We start from the raw sequence: 22,671 nt of genomic DNA, 5'->3' as shown, positions 1-22,671 counted from the left end.
CCCTAAACCACTACCCTATCCTTCATTTAAATATCTCAACAAATGGACTTCTTCCATGATGGAAAGAATTTGTGCTTATTCAAATAACTTAGAGAAGAAGGAAAAGAAAGCCAACAAGCATCATCTGTTTCATTTAAAGAAATGGAAGAAACAAAAAGCAATGCTGTCAAGATACAGAAGTGCCCCTGCATGATTAGCACTGACATTTCTGAGCTTCCCCTTCTCAAAACCTTTGTGGTTTGTCTCTTTCTCTCATAATGAGATTGTGAGCTATGAGGCAGGATGAACACTGCATACAAAAAGTGAAACACTTTTCCCTGGCAATCATTGCATTTTCAAAACTTCATTTCGAACCAAGTCGCCTTTTCTTTGTTCAGACCAAGTCACACAGTGACTAAAATGAAAATCCTTCAGCATCGCTGTCACATTCTCCTCAAGAGGGTTAAGTTTGGCAGCAGTTAGAACACAACTGTGATAAAATCCTGAAGATCTGCAGGCGTTTTTACTGCTTGAAATTGCTTTTCCTAGCCTCCTGTCAGTGCAGCTGAAAGCACTACAGTTTCCCTATATTAATCCTACCTTTCACAGTGCTTGGTCAAAGGAAAAGCCCACAGAAATGATGGATGTGAATGTGAGGGGTGTTTAGTATTTTCTTGAGGCTATGCTGGGGCACATTAACAGCTTCTTCTCCGTTCACATACTGCTGCTTTAGCACTTCAAGCTCATGGATATTAGAGGATTTTCCTAATATCAGATTAAGAAAGGAGTCATTTCATAGAAAAATGCCAGAAAAAAACCATGAGTAGGTGACTCTTAAATATCCTTTGACATTTTTTTCACCCCATTAATCTACAATGGCATAGACTTCTGCTAACAGGAATGCTTAAAGGCTGCAGAGACCTCTGTATAAATTCAGCACATATTTTAAACACAAATGAATCATGTTAATGGGGGGGAATCAGTTTTTACTTGAATGTTGTGTTTGGTTTAGTAAAAATCATGCACTCTTTGGAAAATACTATCTTTAAGCAATGTTGCAGACAATGCTGCAAGTGACAGGTAAGCACTACCTTAGAGATGCTTCCACTTCTGGAAAGGCCTAAAAATTAATCAGCATCCAGTTAACAAATTAATGTTTGGTTTTGCTGTTCAAGTCACATATATCAAGCATTTCAATTAAAAGAATCCAAACAAAATAAATCCAAATCAGTTCTTCAGTGGAACGATGACACTAGAGTGTCCACTCCATCCATAAAACAGCTTTAAAAAGAGACAAGGTAGCAAAGAGGGCTTGAAGCCAAAGGATTAAACTTCCCCTTTTGGTAACAGTGACAATAAAACTGAAAGATCTGCAAATGAGGTGATCCTGGTGGATGGTTGGGGAAGCCACTGCCACCTTCAGTGATATTATTCCCCCACAGCAACGCTGGCCTCCTGACCCTCTGGCACTGCTCCTTGGCACTGTCAGCCCCAGGACTATGGTGTTGCTAGGCATGCTGCGACTCAGGTTGACATCAGCTAGAGGGATATTTCCCCAACGAGCAGCAGCTTGGATTGAGATGTACAGATCCTCAGCATTCAAACAGCAACATTAAAACATTTTAAAATCAATGTATTTGCTTGGCTACAACTAAATATGGAGAGATAAAATAGTTTCATGCTGAGCACCAACTGCGAGACAGAATTTCATCTGATGCATTTCTCATCCACTTGACACTGTTGCAATAACTGTCTTTTGTTTACAGTTCAACTCAATTTTTCATATGCAAGAGAAACAGCTAATGAGGTAACTAATCATTACACTGAATCACTTCTCTCAACAGCCAGTTCCTACATTGACTTGGAGATGTTATCCTTTTTTTTTGCGTGTGCTTACAGGTGCTTCGTTTTTCAGATGCTAATTAAAAACAATCGTTAGACCAATATAAAAATGTATCTTAAAAAGGCCTTCACAATCTGTGTCTATGAAAGGTGGCTCAATAAAGATAAACACTCCAAGCATTTCAGTAGAGGAAACACAAAGATTCTGCATGAAAATAAACCCAGAGTGATACCACCTGTTTTACCCAGTACAATTACAATTAAGTGGAAACAGAGTGGGAAAAAAATACCTTACTGTAAGACAAAAACATAAGCCTTTGAAAGACAGCATTGTGCATTACACTGCTACAGTTTTCTCTCCCTTTATAGTATTTTAAGGAAAATGCCATTCCAGAAAAGGAAGCATAGAATTTGGTGAAGAAAAAACAATTACTTTTCTGGTAGCACTTCTGCTGCCATTACACAGTTAGTTTATTTTTATTTGGGGGGGGGGGGGGGGGGGGTTGACTTCTCTTTAGGCTGAAGACATGAGGTCTTAAAACTGGTAAGGCAACTGACCTTGGCATAGCCTCTGGTACACTACAAACATAAATAATGAAGAGACAGATAATGACACAATATAATCTGCCAGGACAAAAGAGCTTCATATAAATATATACATATATATATATATTTGGTTTGCTTACCTATTAGGTATATCTCTTTAACCTTTTTATTTAATATTTTGAATAATATTCTTGTGATTACTTCTACCACTATTATTGTCATCTTTTCTTTTTTTTTTTTTTAAGGAACCTAAAGTTTTAGCTTCTCCTTCAATGTTTATCTATATAGAGAGGCTGCATTATTACCTATACTATCAGCAATGATTATTTCATGTAGGTTTCTTTCATTACTGTCTGGTCACCTATTTACTAGATAAAAGCTCTTCAGGACCATGGAAGCTAGGATACGTATTCCAGATGCCAGCTTTCTAAGTCCATTCCTTAATCAGATTTTCATCCAGGAACATGAGACTTTATAACAGCAGAATGAAAATCCAAAGTGATAGATCGGGTGACTGGAATTTCTATTGGACTTTTTATATCCGTTAAAACATCCAGCCTGATAGTTTTGGAAGAGAATTTAGCACCAGCTGGAATCCTCGACAGCATTACTAAAGCAACAACAACAAACCTCCCTCAAAGAAAATGTTAAACCACAAGTTTAGAAAACATTCTGAAAAAAAAACAACACACATGGCTGCTAAATTAAAAAATGTGTGTGACTGACCATCAGCTCAAACCCTGTCATCTGGGAACCAGCCACAAGAAGAAAGTATTTAACTCTGCTGAGGATGGTTTGTTTGACAGACTGCAGGAGACTCAGAACAGGCTGAAATGTGACTTTACAGCAACTACAATTCAAGGTCCAGATAAGCAAACTGGCATTCTTGCACCAACAATGTTAAGCTTATGTTTAAGAAACAAATCAACTAGAAAAATGGGCAAAGAACCAAGAAACCTATGATTTGCTTGCAGGGTACTGGATTTCTACTGTCTTCTCTTTCTCCAACAACAGCCTGAGGGAAGAGGAGCGCTCAGTTCCACCTGACAACTCCTCAAGCTCAATATGATGGTAGAGAGAAAAGTATTGCTAGCTCTGCCCTTTAGGGCAAACAGCTGGTGGGCTGGTGAGTAAACCTTGTGCTGCAGGCTCTGAAGTGAAGCTCTCTTTCTGATCTACCATTTGCAGGCAGTGAAGCTTCAAGTCGCTGTACATCAACTTCGCTTGCTGAGGTTATACAAGCAGGGTTCAACTAAGGCACTACCGACACAAATGAGTTAGCTTGTGTATTTCTAAACATTTGTAGTTACAGCACCATGTTCACAATGCATCTGCTGCCTCCAGGCTGTGTCTAACAAAAGGTTAGTTAAACTTCAAGCATTTTCTAGAACTTGCCTTGACTTTCAGGAGGTATCAGAGAAACTTGTGATTAGGAAAGCCAAAAAATACCCCAAAATATCCAAACCCAGAAGTGGTAAGAGACTAGCCTTGGAGCACGGATATAGAACTACTTAGCTGGTATGAAACCAACCCTGTGAGTTGTAAGAAATGAGATATTTTGTTGTTCCTTGTTTAAGCCTTGCACAATGAAGAGCTACTAAGCAGGAAACAATGACAAAATAATGACAAACCGAAATGAATCCAAGTTGTGTTTGTAAGAAGAGATGGGGTTACACAACTATCTAGAGCAGCAGTCAGCCAAAAAGAGTCTTCTGAAATAAACAGCAACTTCTCAAAGGAAGGCAGCAGAGACAATCCTGTAGACATGGAGCACTACCATTATGCGCAAATACTGCTTGGTTTCCCATAATATCTATCAGGGCTAATTGTCAGCAACAGGTCAGCTTAGCTAGAGGAATGTTTCAAGTCATATTTCAATCTGCTTTAAAGACTGTGCAGTGCTAGCACATTTAAGACAGCAAGTGAACAGCTTTGAGGTTTGGATGTTAAACCGTTCACTCTTGAGTCCTAACCCAAAGGAACTTGCACAGAGAACAGAGCATAACATCAGGGAACTAACGCCAAGGTTGGTTTTGAGATACATAATACTACTTTATTCCATTGTTTCAACTTTCTTACAGGCTTGTTTTAAAAAATGTACAGGGGTTCAGAACCACCTCAACAGAACAAAGAATACATAGTTAAGGGAGATTGAGAGTCAAACCACAAGTGTGCAAGCGTGGTTAGCTTCCATTACAAAAAGTAAGAGGCACGATCTTTACATATGTGTTTTGGTGAAAGAAGGATCATAGTGCAGTGGTAAAAGGCACCAATAATCAATAATTGGGCCTTTTTTTTAAAAAAGCCAATAACCATCTAAGAAAATCACATTTGGTTCAAAATAATAATTTAACTATTTCATTAATTGGCATGCATCTGAACCCCTGGCAACTGCTTACACAAACCTAATGTGCACCCTTGCAAAATCAAAAAATAAAAGAGAAGAAAGGTTTCCTCAGTGGACCTGAAAATCAGTTCAGTACAAAAGGAAATACTGAAGCTCTCTGCCTGCATTTAATTCCAAATGGTCTTGTTCACCTCCTCCAAGAACACTTGTCTAGCAAACAGCTATTCAACAACTGCACAGAAGTATTTCTCATAAAGCAAGTGTAAGGGTTTTTTTAATCCTGTAGCACTGACCTAGTCCATGTGCTATGAAAACATCAGGCACAGACCACCATTGACGTTTGCTCTAAAAAAAGAGTAAAAAAGTTAAATACAGTATGTGCAAGCTAGGTTCACACCATGGATTGACCGCTACAACAGTAAGCTAGTTAAGACTTCCCAAAGAAAAGGGTTAGTTAGGTTTTGTGTTTGAAGCAGTGAGGCACACTGCTGTGTGCGGTTATCATATCTGCGTTAGGATTATCTGTGTAGCCAATAAAGGAGAAGCTTTAGTACACCCTAAAGGACACTACGTTGATACCATGTGCTAATTTAACAGGATCGAGAGAATAAAAGACTGACGAAGTCAGTGTCCATGGGTAACTGCAGTTACTCAGCCAGCCAGGGAGGGCTATTGCCTTCTGCAGGAAGAATGGTTTGAAACTGAGTTTACTTGGTAGGTGCCCTCAAACTAAACCACTTGGACAAGATGGAATCTAGGGATGCATGGGGCGGGGGGGACAGACATGGGGTGGCATAAGGGGGAAACGAGAGGGAGAACCTCTGCGAAAATTGTACCAAAATGTGCTGGTTTATCCAAAAAGCTTCATGGCCTTCAGTTGTTTGTACAACTGAAAATTGTACAAGATGTGAGAGCAGAGATAAAGCTGATCATTAATCTGCAATATCTACTAGAGTCCTCAGGTATATAATTTACAGATAGCCACTTACTGTGTTGTTGATTGTTTCCTCTTAAATATATTGAAATTCAGAAGGCTACAGTATATTCTGACACAAAGATAGACGAATTTTCTACGAGGGGAAAAATATAAGGTAGTAGCTAACTTATTTATTTGATGAGGAACCTCCTCTGATAGTGGTAGTTATTTCACGCCCTTTGGAAGATTTTTAGCTCTTTTTGCATCGTCTCTGTCGAATCGCTCCCCTCACAATTCCACAAGAGCTATATTCAAGTTCAGTGACCTCCCTCTCACAGCAGCATTTCCTTTTCACCAATCACTTTTTAAACTCACTCTAACATCACAGCAAGCTAGTCAAGTAAACATTTCTCCTCTGGCAAGCTTCCAGGTACAGCAAACACTATCAAAACTCCGCGCGTGATTGCATGCGCCAGTTTCCTTTAAATGGAGCAGGAGTTAGCTCGTTTCCGCGGTTTAGGGTCCCGGACATCCCTGTCTTTTAAACACATACAAGAGAAGCATATTGTCTCTGAGAGTCTCCGCAGTCCCAGCCTGAAAACGCTGTTGGAGAGGCTATAGATGACACAGTTGCAGAAACTATTGCTTATAGCAAGCCACGTGGTTAGGAAGGAAAGTGCTGGGTTTTCCAAGACCCTAGAGCTCTCCAGCAGAAAGTAGATGATATAGGGGAGCCACAGCACGTAGAACACACTGGTTATCCGAAACAAAACCATGGCATAGCGGCGATCGGGGCTGTGCCCAGTCTCCCCAGCAGCATCCACTTCGTGGCTAGGAAATCGAGCTCTCCGATCATTTATCTCTTTGGTGTGCTGCCGGCAAATTTTAAAGATGTGGAAATAGGTGAAACATATGACAAAGGCAGCAGGAGCATACAGTAAGCACACGATAAAGCCAGTAAAATAGGCGTTAGTTAGCCAGGAGGTAGCACACCACTCAAAAATATCTCCATGGTAACCAGGTTTCCCCCAACCAAGAAAGGAAGGCAAGAAGATCAGACAAGAGTATATCCAGATCAAAATGATGCAGATTCTCAAGCGACAAGGTGTGACCAGTTGGTTATAGGAGAGAGGCTTTGTTATAGCAAGATAGCGATCCACGCTGATGCAAGCAAGGCATGCCATAGACACACTTTTGAGCACAGAGACGATGTATCCAAAAACTTGACAAGTCAAGGACTCGTGGACACCTGTCGAGTAGTGGAGGAGTGACAAAGTAGGAACCAAGCAGCTAACTCCAACAAAAAGATCAGCATAGGCCATGGTCTGAATAAAATAGCTGGTGGTGTAATGGTGCAGGAGCGGAGCACAGTGAAAAACAAATATCACAGTTAAGTTACCCGCAATGATCAAAAACGTGAGCAAGACAATAACAACTGTCTCAAGGATACAGATGTCAACTGCATTGTAGTGACCAAATCCAAGAGGGCAGGAGAGATGCTCAGATATGTTCATAACACTACTGCTCATATTCAGAGTCCTCCGTTCAATCCATCGGGACTGGTTCATGTTTTGTGACTGGGGAACACTGCAATCTGAGCCTGAGCGAGCAGGTGACCTGCTGAACAGCAGCTAAACTCTGCTTCAGCGTCTCACGATCTCTCTCTGTAGACACTGCCAGTGCTTACATTTGAGAGGGTTACAGTCCCACAGCTGTTGATGCCTCCTCAGCATCGGTGCGTCACCTCTGGCACACCTTAGCTTTAAGAAAAGAAAGAAAAGAACAGAGAAAAGAAAAGGGGAAAGGAAAAGAAAAGAGAAAAAAAAACAAAAAAGCCAGAAAGAGAAAGGCCACTGATCAGCTCCTCCAGTGCTCTTGACCAATCTTTAGCAAACACAAGGCACTTCTAAAACAATCAGGTACAGTGAAATATCAAAATAAAAACTGACAAAAGAGCCACATTCATTTCCCAGGGAAGGAGGGAGGGAAATCTGACTGCTTATTTTCCTGAGAAAGTAATTTACTTTGGAATAGAACAGGGTGAGAGGGAAAGAGGGAAGGAGGAACCTAGGTACAGCTCAGGTTTCCTGGACCAGCAGTTACTGGAGATAATATTTTCAATGTCTCAGTTTAGATCACAGACTGAGTGCAGAGTAAAGGAAAAAGTTCATCATCTCGAGATGTCTTTTCTGGCTCCCTTCAGGAGATGGTACTTGGTCTTATCCATGCTATTCATTGGAAAGGTAAGGAAAGCATTTCTGTCAAGGTTAATTCCAATAGACTCACCACTGTTTGGGTATGAATAATGCATTTTATTTGAAGGGAGATGGGTGGGGGACAAGGCAGATTTGTCCTCTGACTCCCAAGAAAGAAAACATACATCTCACATACAATGAGGAAGATTGTGTCTATTCACTGTAAAAATTAAAATAATTTAAGAATAGAATTTGGAGACTTATGTCAATATTCACAATTCCTTCCAACAGTTAGAGTCCATTACAATTATTAATGCCAGAAGCATAACTCAAGGTCCCCACAGACAAAACGAATCCTCTTGAATTTAATTTCAGCAACAGCAATTTAAAATAATCATCTTTGGAAACTCTGCTACAGCAGATCAGCACCCAGCAGTTCATAGGTATATCCATGATATTGCTCACCTCTGTAGCAACACCTGAATCATTTCACAAACCCCCACACAAAGAGAACAGAAACTTCCATCTGCATTCTGCTGTGAAGCTAATGAAATGCTGATTTCACTAGAAAAGCTGCCATTGTTTACTACTCCATTATTCAGTTATTCTGCTTCATCTTCCATGTAGCTTTAAGGGTTTCTACATTTATCAGATGATTAGAATAATAAATAGCTGCTTTTAAAAAAAAATGTTCTTCTAATTGCAGGACATTACCTTGTTCATTTTATTTGCAGTTATGGAGAGAGCAAGCGTTAAAAGGGAGCATCTTCTGTGTTCAGTTTTAAGTAAATGCTTGCTTAGTTCAGAAATCATTAGGCAGGTAATTAATTGCATACAATCTTGCTTCTTGAAAGGCCCCTAAAATGTTAAAACCATCTTTAATCCTAGAGTTCCTGAGACTAGAAGGCTGGCAGTGAGAATTAATGAATCCACACAATCCGATCTCCAAGGTCATTCAGATATTAGACTGGCATTTGCTCTAAGTCTCTTGAAAAGTACCCGAATCTCTCCGATGTTTCTGATAGTCCTTGCCGTGCCTTCAGAAGGGATTTCAGACACTAGCAGAGCCACATATCCAGTGCTGTTGGAGCTCAAGCCTTCTTTTTGGAGTGAATTTCCTACTGTGCATTGCCACGCTGCACAGAAAGTCCTTTGGATTTTAGAACATCCCAGAATATTTCCGGCCGTTCATTCCCTTCGCCTACAAGCGACAGAGCACCTATGGAATTATTACTTTCTGCGATGCCTTGTTCCAGCGCTCCTCCTCACCTGCAGCACCCTCCCAGCCGCCGTGCTGAGCCGCTTGGCAGGAGAGCCCCAGCTCCCGTGGAGCGGCTGGAGCGTCTCTGATTCTTTCTCTCCTTCCCCCTTCAAATGATTGCCTGCACCTGAGCCCGCTCCTCCTCCTCTTTCTCCTCCTCCCGCGGCCGCAGCAGCCGCGCCGGGCGCTGGAAAGGTGACTGCTTGCCCCGGCCCCAGCCAATGGCCGCGCCGCGCCGCTGTCACTAGGTAACGGCGGCCGGGCCGGCGCGGCGGCGGAGGCGCCGGAACCGAGCGGAGCCGAGCGACAGCGGCGGGGGCAGCGGCGCCCGCACGAAGACCCGGTCGCGTTCGGTGCCGTGCGGTTCGGCCCGGCGCCCCACACAGCGGCTCGCCGTGGAGGGAAGGCAGCGGCGGGCGGCTGAACCGGCGCGGGTGGGAGAGTCCTGCAACCTGCGCCTTCAAACCGCCAAGCGACTGAGCAGCCGCTAGACCCCAGGGCTGTGCACCCCTCACACCGCAGCCGCTCGACTCGTCTTGTATCGCGATAGATAAGCTGTCATTTTAGAAAGCGCCGCCGTCACCACCTAACTAAAGAGGTTTAGTAAAAGTTACTCTCAGGTTACTTATTTTACCTACGTCTTTCATAGGCTGCCGTGGTTCGAGACACATTTTCTTGCCTCGATTAAAAACCAGAATTACAGAGCCCTAAAAAGTAGCCAACGCCGTTCTCAGGGCAGATTGTTTTAAAGCTGATCTGGAACTGGTTTCCATACGGCACCAGCCGATTGCGGGCATCGGTTTAAACACAAATACTGGTGAGTAACACATTATATTTCAAAGCACAGGCTTTTAAATTAAACGAACTGATCTCTCTGTTCACGCAAAAGATGCTGTTACTCCCCGATTAAGGACTCAGAACTTCTGTTTACTTCGTGCTTCCTAAAAATAAAACTGGTGACAGAAGTGCAGCCATCAAAGTTATCTTACAGAGACACTTCACGTATCCTTAGACACACAAACAGCACATTTGGATACCAAAACACCAACCAGGAAGCAGCATTTTGGGCTGGAGACCAGCAAAATATGTGCCAGGAAGGGTATGGGAGGTTGCAACAAGCTAAGTCATTACAAACTAGTGATTGAAATTCTTTCAGTCCCGAGGCAAATCACGAGCAAAATGTTAATAAGCTGCTGCTGGGTTCACATCTTGTCTTTGGAGCACAGCCTGGAGCAGATCCCCATGGCTGAATGACAGGGCTGGAGAGCTGTGAAGCAGCAGAAAATGCAGCAGTGTGAGAGCAGTTTGCCGTGACGGCGTGTGGCAATTCCACCTTCCTCCATCCAAGGGTTTCAGAAATTAAAATTGCTCCACTACCTCAGTGCTGTAACTGGCTGCGAGAACAGATTTAACGACTAAATTTAGTCCCCCAGCACAGCTTCAAGCCACAGCTATCCACACCACCGGCGGAACAATAGGAAGCGATTTTTATTCCTCCACTTCCCACTCCTCCTGTGGGGGCAGGAGGAGGAGAACAAACACCAGCGTGCACGGGCATGGCAGCAACCAGTACTTCTCCCTCCCCGAGCCAGTTTGGGGTGGGCACCCCAAACAAGGGCCACATGATCTTAAAATAGATGTCAGAAAGGCTCAAAGACACAGGGGCATGTTAGCTAAACAAAGGTACAGCCTAAAATGAAGCAGACCACAGAAACTACCTGCTCACTGCATCCTGCTCAAGACATTTGAATACTGACAGCTGCTAAAGCTTCCAGATGTTTTGGTGAGTCACCTTTCTCACAGGTCAGATCCAGCTGATGTACAAAAACGCAGCACTTGTTACTGTATGCTCAGAGCACACAACTCTGGTAACAGCCACATATTCCAGGGCTTGGACAAGAAACCTAGGTCTTGATCAGCAGGTAAGAGGGAACAGAAAAATCAATGGCAGCCTCTGCTGGTTGGTTTTCAATACAGGTAAAAAGCTTCTCCCTCATAAATTATAATTAAAGAGATGAAGGAATTTTGATTTCTTTCTTTGTGGAAATAGGAGCAGGCTTCCTTTGCTACCAGAAAAGAGCTGCCAGTGGTTTTGTCACCTCAATTACTCCCAGAGCCCAACTCCCTGTGGCATTTTCCAGGAAGCAGCAGTGCAAACTGCAGCAGCCTAACAGCATTACTAACAGCACTAGCTTGCATTTTACGTCTACTTGGAGGCAAGTGAAAATTAAAGCAGAAATCAGCTAGTCCTGACAAAACGATGCAATTACACACAGAATTGTACAAGATGTGGCAATACTGGGATGTTGTATCAGAGGCAGCACATTAAGCTATGCAGAAAAAGTTTTCTATCTGGAGATCAGAGACACATTAGGGACTCTGGCACAGTTTAAACTAAATGTGCTTCAAGGGTTTTATCTGCATGTAAAGAAAAGGAAATGAGAAAGAGAGAACAGGTTTATTGGAAGAATGTAATGGCTGTCAGCAAGGCACTGTTTTACCGCAGCTGGTTAGGTCCAGCAGAAGGACTGAGCACTCTTCTTTAAGCTGAAGAAGAGGAGCAATTCCACACCTTCTGTCTAAACTACATCAGCTAGAAGCAACAAAAGTTAACATCTAAAACAGAAGACTCACACCATCTGATCCTGTTGAAAACAAAGGAGACGTGGCAGAAGTTCAAGCTTTGTGTGAGATGAAAGCCTGTGAAAAGATCTGGAGGTGCTGGAAAGTGTCCAGAGAAGGGCCACGAAGATGATCAGAGGGCTGGAGCACCTCCCCTATGAGGACAGACTGAGGGAGTTGGGGCTATTCAGTCTGGAGAAGAGAAGGCTCCCAGGAGACCTAATTGTGGCCTTCCAGTACCTGAAGGGGGCCTACAGGAAAGCTCGGGAGGGACATTTTAGGGTGTCAGGTAGTGACAGGACTAGGGGGAATGGAAAAAAAAACAGAAATGGGTAGATTCAGATTGGATGTTAGAAAGAAGTTCTTCACCATGAGGGTGGTGAGACACTGGAACAGGTTGTCCAGGGAGGTGGTAGAAGCCCCTTTGCTAGAGGTTTTTAAGCCCAGGCTGGATGTGGCTCTGGGCAACCTGATCTGGTGTGAGGAGTCCCTTTCCATGGCAGGGGGGTTGGAACTAGAGAAAGTCTATACAGAGGTAGACGTACAATCTCCAAGCAAGGAAACAAAGCAAGGTCAAAACAAGGCCAACTACAAACACAGCTCAAACACCAAGTTTAGGCCAGGTTGGGTCCTGTCTATTTGTGATGTGAACATCTTCAAGGAGTGAATTCTCACAGTCTGCATGGGTCCCTGTTTAAATGTTTGACTCCCTTCACTGTGACTCCCAGTATCATCATGCTCAGAATTTGTCTTGTTGGAATTTGTCTTCATTCTCACCAAGACTAAACACGCTTGGGACAGCTAGATAAACCCAAAAGTGGTGGTTCTCAGGGAAACTACAGTACCTTGTAGAAGGTTTAAATCTGTATTTCTCCAGCAGACAGCAAAACTGATAAACGAGACTATCACAGATCAGTTTCCTTCCCTTCTCCCTTCCATCCCATGATCATAAAGAATCCCATAAATCACTTTACAATGCTACAGACCACATATCCCTGTGACTGCCAAAAAGATCAAGTGATAGAAGTTACACAGCTACATTTTGAAATGTGGATGCTCCTCTGGAGCACTTCCCTCACTGTTACAGGAAAAAATATCCCCAAAGCCTACATAAGCCTTTGTCACATTAGAGGTGAAGCTAATGGCACCAACAGAGTAAATTCTGTAAGGTGGGGAAGAAGAAGGGGCTGGTGTAATTTGGAGTGGAAAGGGAAGGTAGTTCAGGGAAGAGGCTGGAAGGAGACAGTAGCTTTCTAGAAGGCCAAGGGATATGAGGGGTGTGGGAGGGAGATAATGATCTTTTTTTCTTTTGATACTATTCCATCAGGCTGTGTTTCACCTTGCTCCTCTACTGGACTCACAGCCCCAGCTCTTTCCCAATACAGTTTCTAATGAGGCACATATCAGCCAGTATCATAGAAAGGTTAGGTAATTAGGATGCTGTGATGCAGAACAAGAAAATGCAAGGGAAAAAAATACATTTTATGCTGTGTCATGGATCACTAGAGAAAGATGGGCATTCCCACTTGCAAGTTTATTACGCACTCTTTTTGTGCCATTTCTTCAGGATTGCATCTACCCCTCCCAAAATTCTAAACTCCTAAATCAGCTAACACTATTCATGCACTGAGTAAATGCAAAGCAAGTTTTTGGAGTAAATTGATACCACCTCCCTTTAAACACTAGTCCTGTGATCACATGGAATAGACAGTTGCTCTTCGGAGCTTTACAGTGAAGAACATTTTTCTTCCAGAGGAGCTTCCTTCAAGATTCTATTGATGTTCCAATGACAAATGGCATTCGCTTCACAAGCTCAATTCGGAGCAGCAAATACCACCAAACTTCTGTGCCTTAAATCAATAGAAATAAACCACTCTGCAATAAATTGTCTACCATGAAGTGAATTTACAGCAGGGAAATGCTGTGAGGTCTAATGAATGGTGGTTAATTAACATTGTTCAGGAATTAAACCCAGCATTTGCTTTAAACAAACAGCACGTGAGCTATGGAAGGATGCTCTGCACTAACTGACCACTCGTGACAAGAAATTAATCCAAATGGACATTGGAAAAGTAAGGAAAATGTCTTAGGATGGTATGAAAAGTAAAAACATCAAACACGTGCAGGCAGTTGGATGCATTTCAAACATAATAAACCCATGTCCTGTCCATGAAGCTGTCTATACCATAAAACAGCCTCTACACATGGAAGCACACTAGAATGAGTGGAAATGAGGTGGTTATTCCTTAGACTACTTTCAGGAGATGATTAACATCTTCACCAGTACAATCACAGGACAAAAGCCAGTAATTAAGAAAATGGTAAATGAATAAATACTGGAATGTAGAGAATAGTCTGAAGGGTGTAGGCTGCCTTACCCTCAATTTTCCTGTGGGAATAATTTCTCATCTTTTAAAATCATACTTCAAGGACTCTTTTAATACTTTAAACTTTTCAGAGGCATGTTTTGACATAGTTATGCTTTTACTAATATTTCTGTCTAGGTCAATCCAGGAATTACCTTCCACCGATACTGGTATTTTAAAGCACATCTTCACAGCTGGACAACAGGCAAGTGTATGTTGAAAAGGATTCCAGCTGGCTTGGCAGAAGCATAAGCTCTGTCAGTATTAGTAGTAACTCCACTTCAGCAGAGCTAGAGTAACAGATTTTTCAGGCTACTAAGAAAAAACCCCAAACACTGTGATCATCTACTTTGATTTTTCACAGACCGCAAGCCAAAGAGGTCTCTTAAACTACAGCATGACCTTTCAAAAGGCAACCAATTTTGATTTAATGAGTTCAAATGATGAATAATTTATTGCAGCCTTGATTAGGAAGCCAAGTTCTAAGGCCTGTGCACAAGCAACAACGATAGGAATACAAGGATCAAAACCACATATGTCTGCCAGTCTTCCTAAATCACAGGTTTGGATGTGCCAAAGAATGAAGCTGAAGTACACATAAATGTGACTTCCCTTCCTCATTGCCTTTAGCAACAAGCAAAATCAGTTGCACTTAATACTATGTCTTATGTACAGCCAAGAGCATCATTTCTATTTCACTCCTAAAACATTTCTGAGAACTCAAAGCTAAGGCCAAACATCCACAAACCAGCGTATGCTCTACTTCCCAATCCTTCCCCATCTCAACACCACGCTTCCGTAAGTCACAACATCAATCCTGGAGGACAGAAATCTCCCTTCCATCACCTCTAGCAACCTGCTTTTAATCTCTCTTGAAAGCTACAACACAAGAACATTTGTGTGCATTGTTCATCATCTTCTCACCAATACTTTAAAACCCTTCAGAGTTATACACCTCAACTGTCTTTACTAAACACTGCTAACTGGCAGCTACCATTACGCGACAGATTCACGGACAGGAGATTCAAACCCACTTTTCAGGGATGCAGTTTAGGTTAAACGGTTACAGTACCTTCTCCCAGAACATCCAGTCTCATCTAGATGGGCTGGATGGAAGCCTGTGCCTTGTCACATGGACCATTTACATTTTGATTTGCGTACATAATTGGCACATTCCACCCGAAACTTTTCCCTTAATAGCTGTTTTAAAATAGTGCTTCCTCTAGGAGACAAGAGGTGGCTCAGAAAAACACTAGGAGAAGAAGTCATAGCTTCAACTGACGGGGTAGACAAATCACTTAAGAATGAGAGAGTCATCATTTGTTTTAGTGGAAGATCTACTGAGGTGGTACTGATCTCAAATTCGGACTAGTGAAGCGAACTGCACTGTTTCCTGAGAACAAAGCAGCAGTCGGAGTAGATTGTGAATTTTGGACGAGTATCTTTAGCCAAAGTGTTACTCGGTATTGCTTCTCTACCACTTGGTGAAGAAAAGGAGAAGAGGAAGATGGAAAGGATACGACACAAAACCTATTTATAAACTGAAGCGTGGCACAATTTCTTTTTATGGATTTTAAGCTCAGATTCATTTAGACCAATTTTTCCTCTCAGTTGGAACTGCTGAAGAGGTATCACTTATACTCTCTTACAGCATGGAGTCTATATCAGCACACACACACTTGCATCAATAACCATATATGAGAAAGGACCAGGAATAGCTTCCTACCAAGAACTGCCTAAAGGGAAAATGTTGCAAACAGCAGCAGTTGAAGTAACTCAGAGACACGAAGTCAGCTATGATAGATGTTTGGAAAATGCCACTGAAAGCAAGATTTACTGACCTTTTTTTTTTCCCCTTGCAGGGTTAAAAATTAACTAATTAACATTTATAAAATCATCTTACATCTGATAACTATGTTTCAATATTAATAACATCTAAATACATTCAACTTCCAATAACTAGCCAATTTTGTCTGAAATTACTTTGATTGTATCAGATAATGAGGACTTCACGGCTAGAAATTGGCACACGTGAAATGTTATGTGAGCTGAGAAATTATTTTCCTTATTCAAAGAGAAATACCAAACTTGACACTATTTGCCATCTCTAAGAAAAAAAATTAACTTAAACATGTACTTTAGCAGTGATAAAAATAGCTTACATATAAAGACAATGATTTTGAGATCCACAAGAGCTTTTGGAAAGGAGACTAGCAGGGAATATGGAAGTCAAGGCATGATGAATCTAGTGGCCTTCCATGGTGGAGTGACTGCATCAGTGGACAAGGGATAACCTATGGATGTCATATGTATGGACTTCTGCAAGGCCTTTGACACAACATCCTACTCACCAAGTTGGAGAGATACAGATTTGATGGGTAGAGTGTTTAGTGGATAAGGAACTGGCTGGATGGTTGCATCCAGAGGGTAGTGGTCAACAGTTCAAAGTCCAGATGGAAATCAGTGACAATTGGTGTTCCTCAGAGGTCTGTAGTGGGACCAGTCTAGTATTTTTATTGATGATAGACAGTGGAATCGAGTGTGCCATCAGCAAGTTTGCAGATGACACCAAGCAGAGTGGTGCTGTTGATACACCAGATGGATAAGATGTCATCCGGAGGACAAGCTGGACAGGGGGGCACAGGTGAACCTCGTGAAGTTCAACAAGATCAAGTGCAAGGTCCTGCACCTGGGCCAGACCAATCCCCATTATCAATACAGGCTGGGGGATGAGGTGAGAGAAAGCAGGCCTCCTGAAAAGGACTTGCAAATTGGACACAAGCCAACAGTGTACACATGCAGTCCAGAAGGCCAATGGCATCCTGGGCTGCATCAAAAGAAGCATGGCCAGCAGATGGAAAGAGGTGATTCTGCCACTTCACTCTGCTCTGGTGAGACCTCACCTGAAGTACTGTGTTCAGCTCAACATAGGAAAGGCATGGACCTGATGGAGCAGGTCCAGAGGAGAACACCTCTCCTACAAGGACAGGCTGAGGGAGCTTGACAAGGCTCTGAACAACCTGATCTAGTTGCAGATGTCCCTGCTTACTGCACCAGGTCTGGACTATATGCCTTTTGGTGATCTCTTCCAACCCAAACTATTCTATGATTCTATGGCTCTTTTGCCAATATCAAATGTACACATAAGCCTTTCCCCTCCACTCAAAATTGTGGCTTGAAGCTAAATATCAATCTCTTAGAAGATGCATTTTTAAGTTATACCACATACAACTGCCTAAACCTTGGCTTGTCAGCACGCTGAACCAAACACCGGGCTCTAATTGACAATATGCTTGGTAAGGGCCATATGGGTAGACCTAGAAGCACTGGGTCCTACCTGCTAGTGGCCATCACTTTTATATAGCCACTAGAATTGCTTTGGCTTGAAAAGACACACAGCATGTTTCCTGAGCACCCTTCTTTCCAGCCTGTCTATAATGTCAGCTGCAGGAACAAACTGAGCATCATTTGTTCTCTTACTTTCCAGGATAGAATCACAGAATGGCTTGGGTTGGAACAGACCTTAAAGATCATCTAGTTCCAATGCCCTGCCGTGGGCAGGGACACCTGCTACTTCACCAGGTTGCTCAAGGCCCCATCCAAACTGGCTTTGAACACTTCCAGGGATGGATCATCCCCACCATTATGAAAGATAAGACAAATAATTACACGACAAAAATGGAGCCGCTCACTGCAAACACTAATCTTTAAAGCAATCCTACGTTAAGTAAAAATAAAATAACCAAACAAAGAGAGACAGCTTTCAAAAGCATAAAGAAAAATGCCTCCCTCAGCAGCAGCAGCAGTTGCCTATACCTTATTTATAGCCATTCCATATAATGAAATAAAGCATTGGAACTGACTCTCTAGCAGTTCTGGTTTTATACTGCACTAACCACAACACATAAAAATGAAACCCCAACAGCAATTCTCTACAAAGGAAAGGCTTTGCACAGCGATTTGCATTCAGTTTTCCACATAAGTTACGAAAACACTCGGTAGTCCAAAAGCTGTCATAGAAATGGGATAAGGTAAGATCCAAATAAATAAATAAATAATAGGTTTTCAGCTTATATTCTAACCAAAGAGCTCCTAAGGGAAGAGCTTTACTCCATTTCCTTTCTCCCCCCCTCCCCCCTAAATAAAAAAGTGAGGGGAAAAAAGGTTACATTCAAAAAGCTGTATTTTATTGTTATGGCAACTGATGTGCTAAAAATAAAGAAATAAAGTTGTTATGGCAACTAGAATGTTAAAGGCAGTCAAAAGTAGAATAATCAAACATTCTGCTGGCTTAAAATGTAACGTCTATGACTCAATTTTCAGAAAGAGCTCCAGAGACAAGTAGTGGCTGGGGTTGGTGGGGATTTTTTTGGATCCTGTTTTGGAAATCACAATTTGTACAAGTTTCAGAGAACTCTACAGAGTACAAGAGAGGAAATCAAGGTGAACAGAAAATTAGTCATCCTGTGGTCAGTAGGAAAAAAACCCCACATCTTATGCCACTTATTTAATGCCCTGGCAACCATATCTGCAGCAGGCTGCCCAGAGAGATTGTGGAGTCTCCTTCTCTAGAGATCTTCAGAACCCGCCTGGATGCATTCCTGTGTGACCTGCCCTAAGTGGTCCTGCTTTGCAGAGGGATTGGACTCAATGATCTCTAGAGGTCCCCTCCAACCCCTAACATTATATGATGCCATGATATAAATGTCTTAACTTGTTACTAAAATAAACAGCAACCCAACAATATTTCTGTCAGTATGGTGGCTTAAGCCTTAACTGAGAGTTAAGAGGTCAGGTGGGGGCAAGGCTGAGAATCTCTCCCCTGCTCCCCTCTCCTCCCTCCCAAAAGGGGGGGGGGGGGGGGGAAGAGCAAATCCACCAAACAATAATTTGGAGTCAGCTTGGAAGTAGAGAGGTAAAGAGTTTTCTTTAAACAATATATGTATAACAATAACAGGTAAGGTTCACAAGGGCGAGGAACAAGGATGGATGGGAGTGGGACAAAGAAGAAGAATACAAAACCAGTCTCTTTCAGAAGAGGCACAGAGGCAGCAGGGAGAAGGATCAGGCCCAACCACGTGGCAGAGGAGCAGGAAAGCAGCCACAGTAGTTCTCATCCAGGAGAGGCAGGAGCCAAAGGGAGACCTAATAGTTGCAATCCTTTGCTTTTTGTACCCTAGCTGGGCAGGGAGTGGGGAGGGGGGAGTGAAACAGACTCAACTTCCCAGGTGGAAAACACCCTGCAGGGAGGGCAAAGAACTTGCAAGCTCTCCCCACTTTGTTTTCAGAATGGGCATTAACTCACTACAGTCAGTCATCACAATGACCAAAAGACTGTTATATAATTAGAAGTTACTTCATGATTTAAAATTCAGTACTAAAAAGTTAGAGACTATCAAAATCCCCATCTCAAGCAGCAGAGTTCTGCCCCTTTCTATGTATGGAATCATAAAGAGGACTATATTTACAAGATCATAACATATTTAAATTTCTGAGAGATGCTTGATCATCGTTACAGGGCTCCTAGCTACAGCAGCACTTCCGCAGCAGTCTTGGAGGACTCCTTGCCTCCCATCCAACACTTGTCAGACTGTCAAAATTGCTACTTTTATTTAAAATCTAACAGAATTGTGTGCACTGTGAAATGTTCCAAAGCCAATACTCAGATAAGCCTTAATTAATATTAAGGGAAGTATTTAACAGATACTTCAGATAATTTTGACTAGAAACAGTAAGTAACACTGGCAATATTTGCATGGGAACCATGTACATGACATGTGCTGTTATCCCAACAGTCCGGCTAATGTTGTAACACAGTACAAGCCTTGCAATTTGTCTTCATTGCTCTTAATCAAGGTTCCTTCTCTTTACTGACCCATATGACAAGTCTCTCAGCCCAGTCTGCGAGAGCTTTCAGCTTGCAGGAGTAGCATGGCCAAGAATACAGATCAAAGTCAGATTCCTCCTTCATTTGTACTACAGGGAGAAGAATCAGATTAACTCCTGGTGGCAGCACAAAAATCAAGAGATGTACACTGAAAGTTCAAACAACACACAAGGGAGTGCAGCAAGGATAACACAGACAAATTGAAGTATGGTTTTGTAGTTTTGCTTCCTCGGCCTCAGTATTACACCTTGAGGCTAGATACAAGGTTAACTCATTCCCTCTTCAGCATCACACAAAGCCACAGGTATTTCTAGAGATGCAGATCATGTAGGAAAATACATTACCTAATGAATCGGTGACAACAGCAACAACTTGTGCAAAGGAAACTCCACATACAACAGTCATACCATTTTCATCAGTCAGGGTGATTCTTTGACATATTCATAGCAAGGCTTTAAATCCAAGCATTAGAAGTACTCTAATGCAGAGGCTAAAGGAGCCAGGCTGCATATTTCCAAGGCTTGCTGCTGACTCAACCAGCTACTGAAGACAAAAGACCTGCTGTTCTGAGTTTTCTATGAAATTAAGGTTCCTCACTAAGCTGGGTTACCTGAAATGTAAGTCTTCAGGTACAAAGCAAATGTGTAGCAGTCCAAATATCACTCTACTGAACTGACAGTATGTAATCTACTGCATTCATCATCTGGAGGTCACATTTGTGGTTCTATCAGGTATAACCATATATATGTAGAAGTATTCCAATAGAAGATTTGTTATAACATTTTCAGGCACGTTTTCTCCCTAACAAGAGTTTCTGTATTTTCCATTTTCCATAAAAGAGTAAGGTTTCTGTGATTCTGTGAATTTGAGAGCAAGCATTTTCATGGAAAGGCAAAATGAATCCTGAGAGGTGTGACAACAAAGACAAGAAGTGCTTTCTGAAATTGCATTTACAAATTCCCACAAGAAATTGCATTTACCAAGTCTAAAAGGCACCTCTAATTCCTTTGCCACACAGATAACATGGAGTAGACTTCATTAGACTGTAATGTTGCATTTAGCTAACTAAGGCTACCTGAAGGCTGTCTCACTTGTCCTTCCTGCCCTGTCCCAGCTATCTGCTCCCATCTCACTCCTTATACCACATCTACACGGCAAATCAGTCTGTGCTCCACCACCAAAGGAGGGAAGGAAATCTTGTCAATAAAAATAAATATCTGCAAATTACTGTGCTCTATCAGCCTTGCAATTGCCAGATAACGTGTGCAAAAGAGACAGAACATGCAATAAAAGAAATCTCTTGTAGCAAGCACACAGCTTAAATAAGGTACAGCCTCAATTCACGCCCCTTGTACACAGGGGTTTCGTTTTTAGATTCAGGCTGTATATTACATTACTCTGTCAAAAAGAAGGGTGTGTTTTGAAACAGGATTGCTTTTGAGACAAACCAGCCATGGAGAGATGGCTTTGTCACATGCAGCAGATGATTTAAAAACATGAAGCTCCACGTCATTGATGTTCAGTTGTCAGTTTATAAACAACTGATGAAAATTCACAAGGAAAACAAAAAGTATAATCTTAGCTGCCAAAATATTTGGGTGCATCCACAGAAACCTACACAGAAGATGATTAGAAAGAGTATATGCATTAGCAGACTGCAGTGGATCTCGTTTTGGTTAGTGTGCCTCAGCAGCTGAAAATTTGCTTGCTGATAGGGGAAATCACTCTTAATTGGTATGAGCATACTCATCACTACAAAAGGGGAAAAAATGTTTAATGCATGCAGGGTGTAAAGAGATCTATAGGTCTCTCATCTCTTCTGAAGTGATTACTGTAAAAGGTACTTAATGGTAGGGCAAGCCCTTAGAAGAATATCCTAGACAACACATGAATAATAATGTCATTTGGGGGTTTATCACAAAGAAGTCACACCTAAATGAAGGTAGCAAAGGCTACCTAAAATCATCCCCTATTAAATTCTAGTCTGAATTTAAGTGATGTAATAATTGTTCTGCACGTGCAGCTTGCACCTCTCTTTCGTTACTGCTAATTGCAACTGCTGCGGAAAGCCCACTGCTGGCTGCGCGCCCCTATGGTAAGATGTGCTTTAATAGCACGCTGACCAGAAGTACTGCCGGTAACCAAGGCATCTGAAGAGACCTCAAAATTCAACTATGATTATTTGGAGAAATCTAAAAAGCTGGCTGTCAAGTATACTTTTGGGTCCTCTGATTATTAGTGTTCTTCTCTAAGCCTTCTGTTTAATTTCTATAGCATCATAGTCTCATAGTATCAGTCAGGGTTGGAAGGGACCACAAGAATCATCTAGTTCCAACCCCCCTGCCATGGGCAGGGACACCCCACACTAGATCAGCCTGGCCACAGCCTCATCTAGCCTGGGCTTAAACACCTCCAGGGACAGGGCTCCAACCACCTCCCTGGACAACCCATTTCAGGGCTTCACCACTCTCACGGTGAAGAACTTCCTCCTCACATCTAGCCTGAATCTCCCCACCTCTAGCTTCATTCCATTCCCCCTAGTCCTGTCACTACCTGAGATCCTGAGAAGTCCTTCCCCAGCCTTCCTGTAGGCCCCCTTCAGATACTGGAAGGCCACAATTAGGTCACCTCGGAGCCTTCTCTTCTGCAGACTGAACAGCCCCAACTCCTTCAGTCTGTCCTCATAGGAGAGGTGCTCCAGCCCTCTGAT

General features: G+C 42.3%; 2 protein-coding genes across 6 annotated transcripts in view; both read right to left on the bottom strand.

Annotated features, from left to right (window-relative positions):
• RABGAP1L (RAB GTPase activating protein 1 like) overlaps positions 1–22,671 on the bottom strand; it is a 310,408-nt gene that overhangs the window by 184,565 nt on the left and 103,172 nt on the right. The window lies entirely within an intron of this gene.
• GPR52 (G protein-coupled receptor 52) lies at positions 4,395–9,292 on the bottom strand. The gene is made up of 2 exons (XM_068141349.1): positions 8,540–9,292; positions 4,395–7,390 (listed from the first exon to the last, which is right to left on the bottom strand). The coding sequence occupies exon 2, from the start codon at positions 7,196–7,198 to the stop codon at positions 6,113–6,115; it is 1,086 nt and encodes a 361-aa protein (XP_067997450.1). The 5' UTR covers positions 7,199–7,390; positions 8,540–9,292; the 3' UTR covers positions 4,395–6,112.

This window comes from Melanerpes formicivorus, unplaced genomic scaffold, assembly GCF_026170545.1.
Source record: "Melanerpes formicivorus ecotype bairdi unplaced genomic scaffold, bMelFor1.0.p_v2 SCAF_7, whole genome shotgun sequence".
Classification (NCBI taxonomy): Eukaryota; Metazoa; Chordata; class Aves; order Piciformes; family Picidae; genus Melanerpes; species Melanerpes formicivorus.
This window is presented reverse-complemented; position numbering and strand designations above follow the sequence as displayed.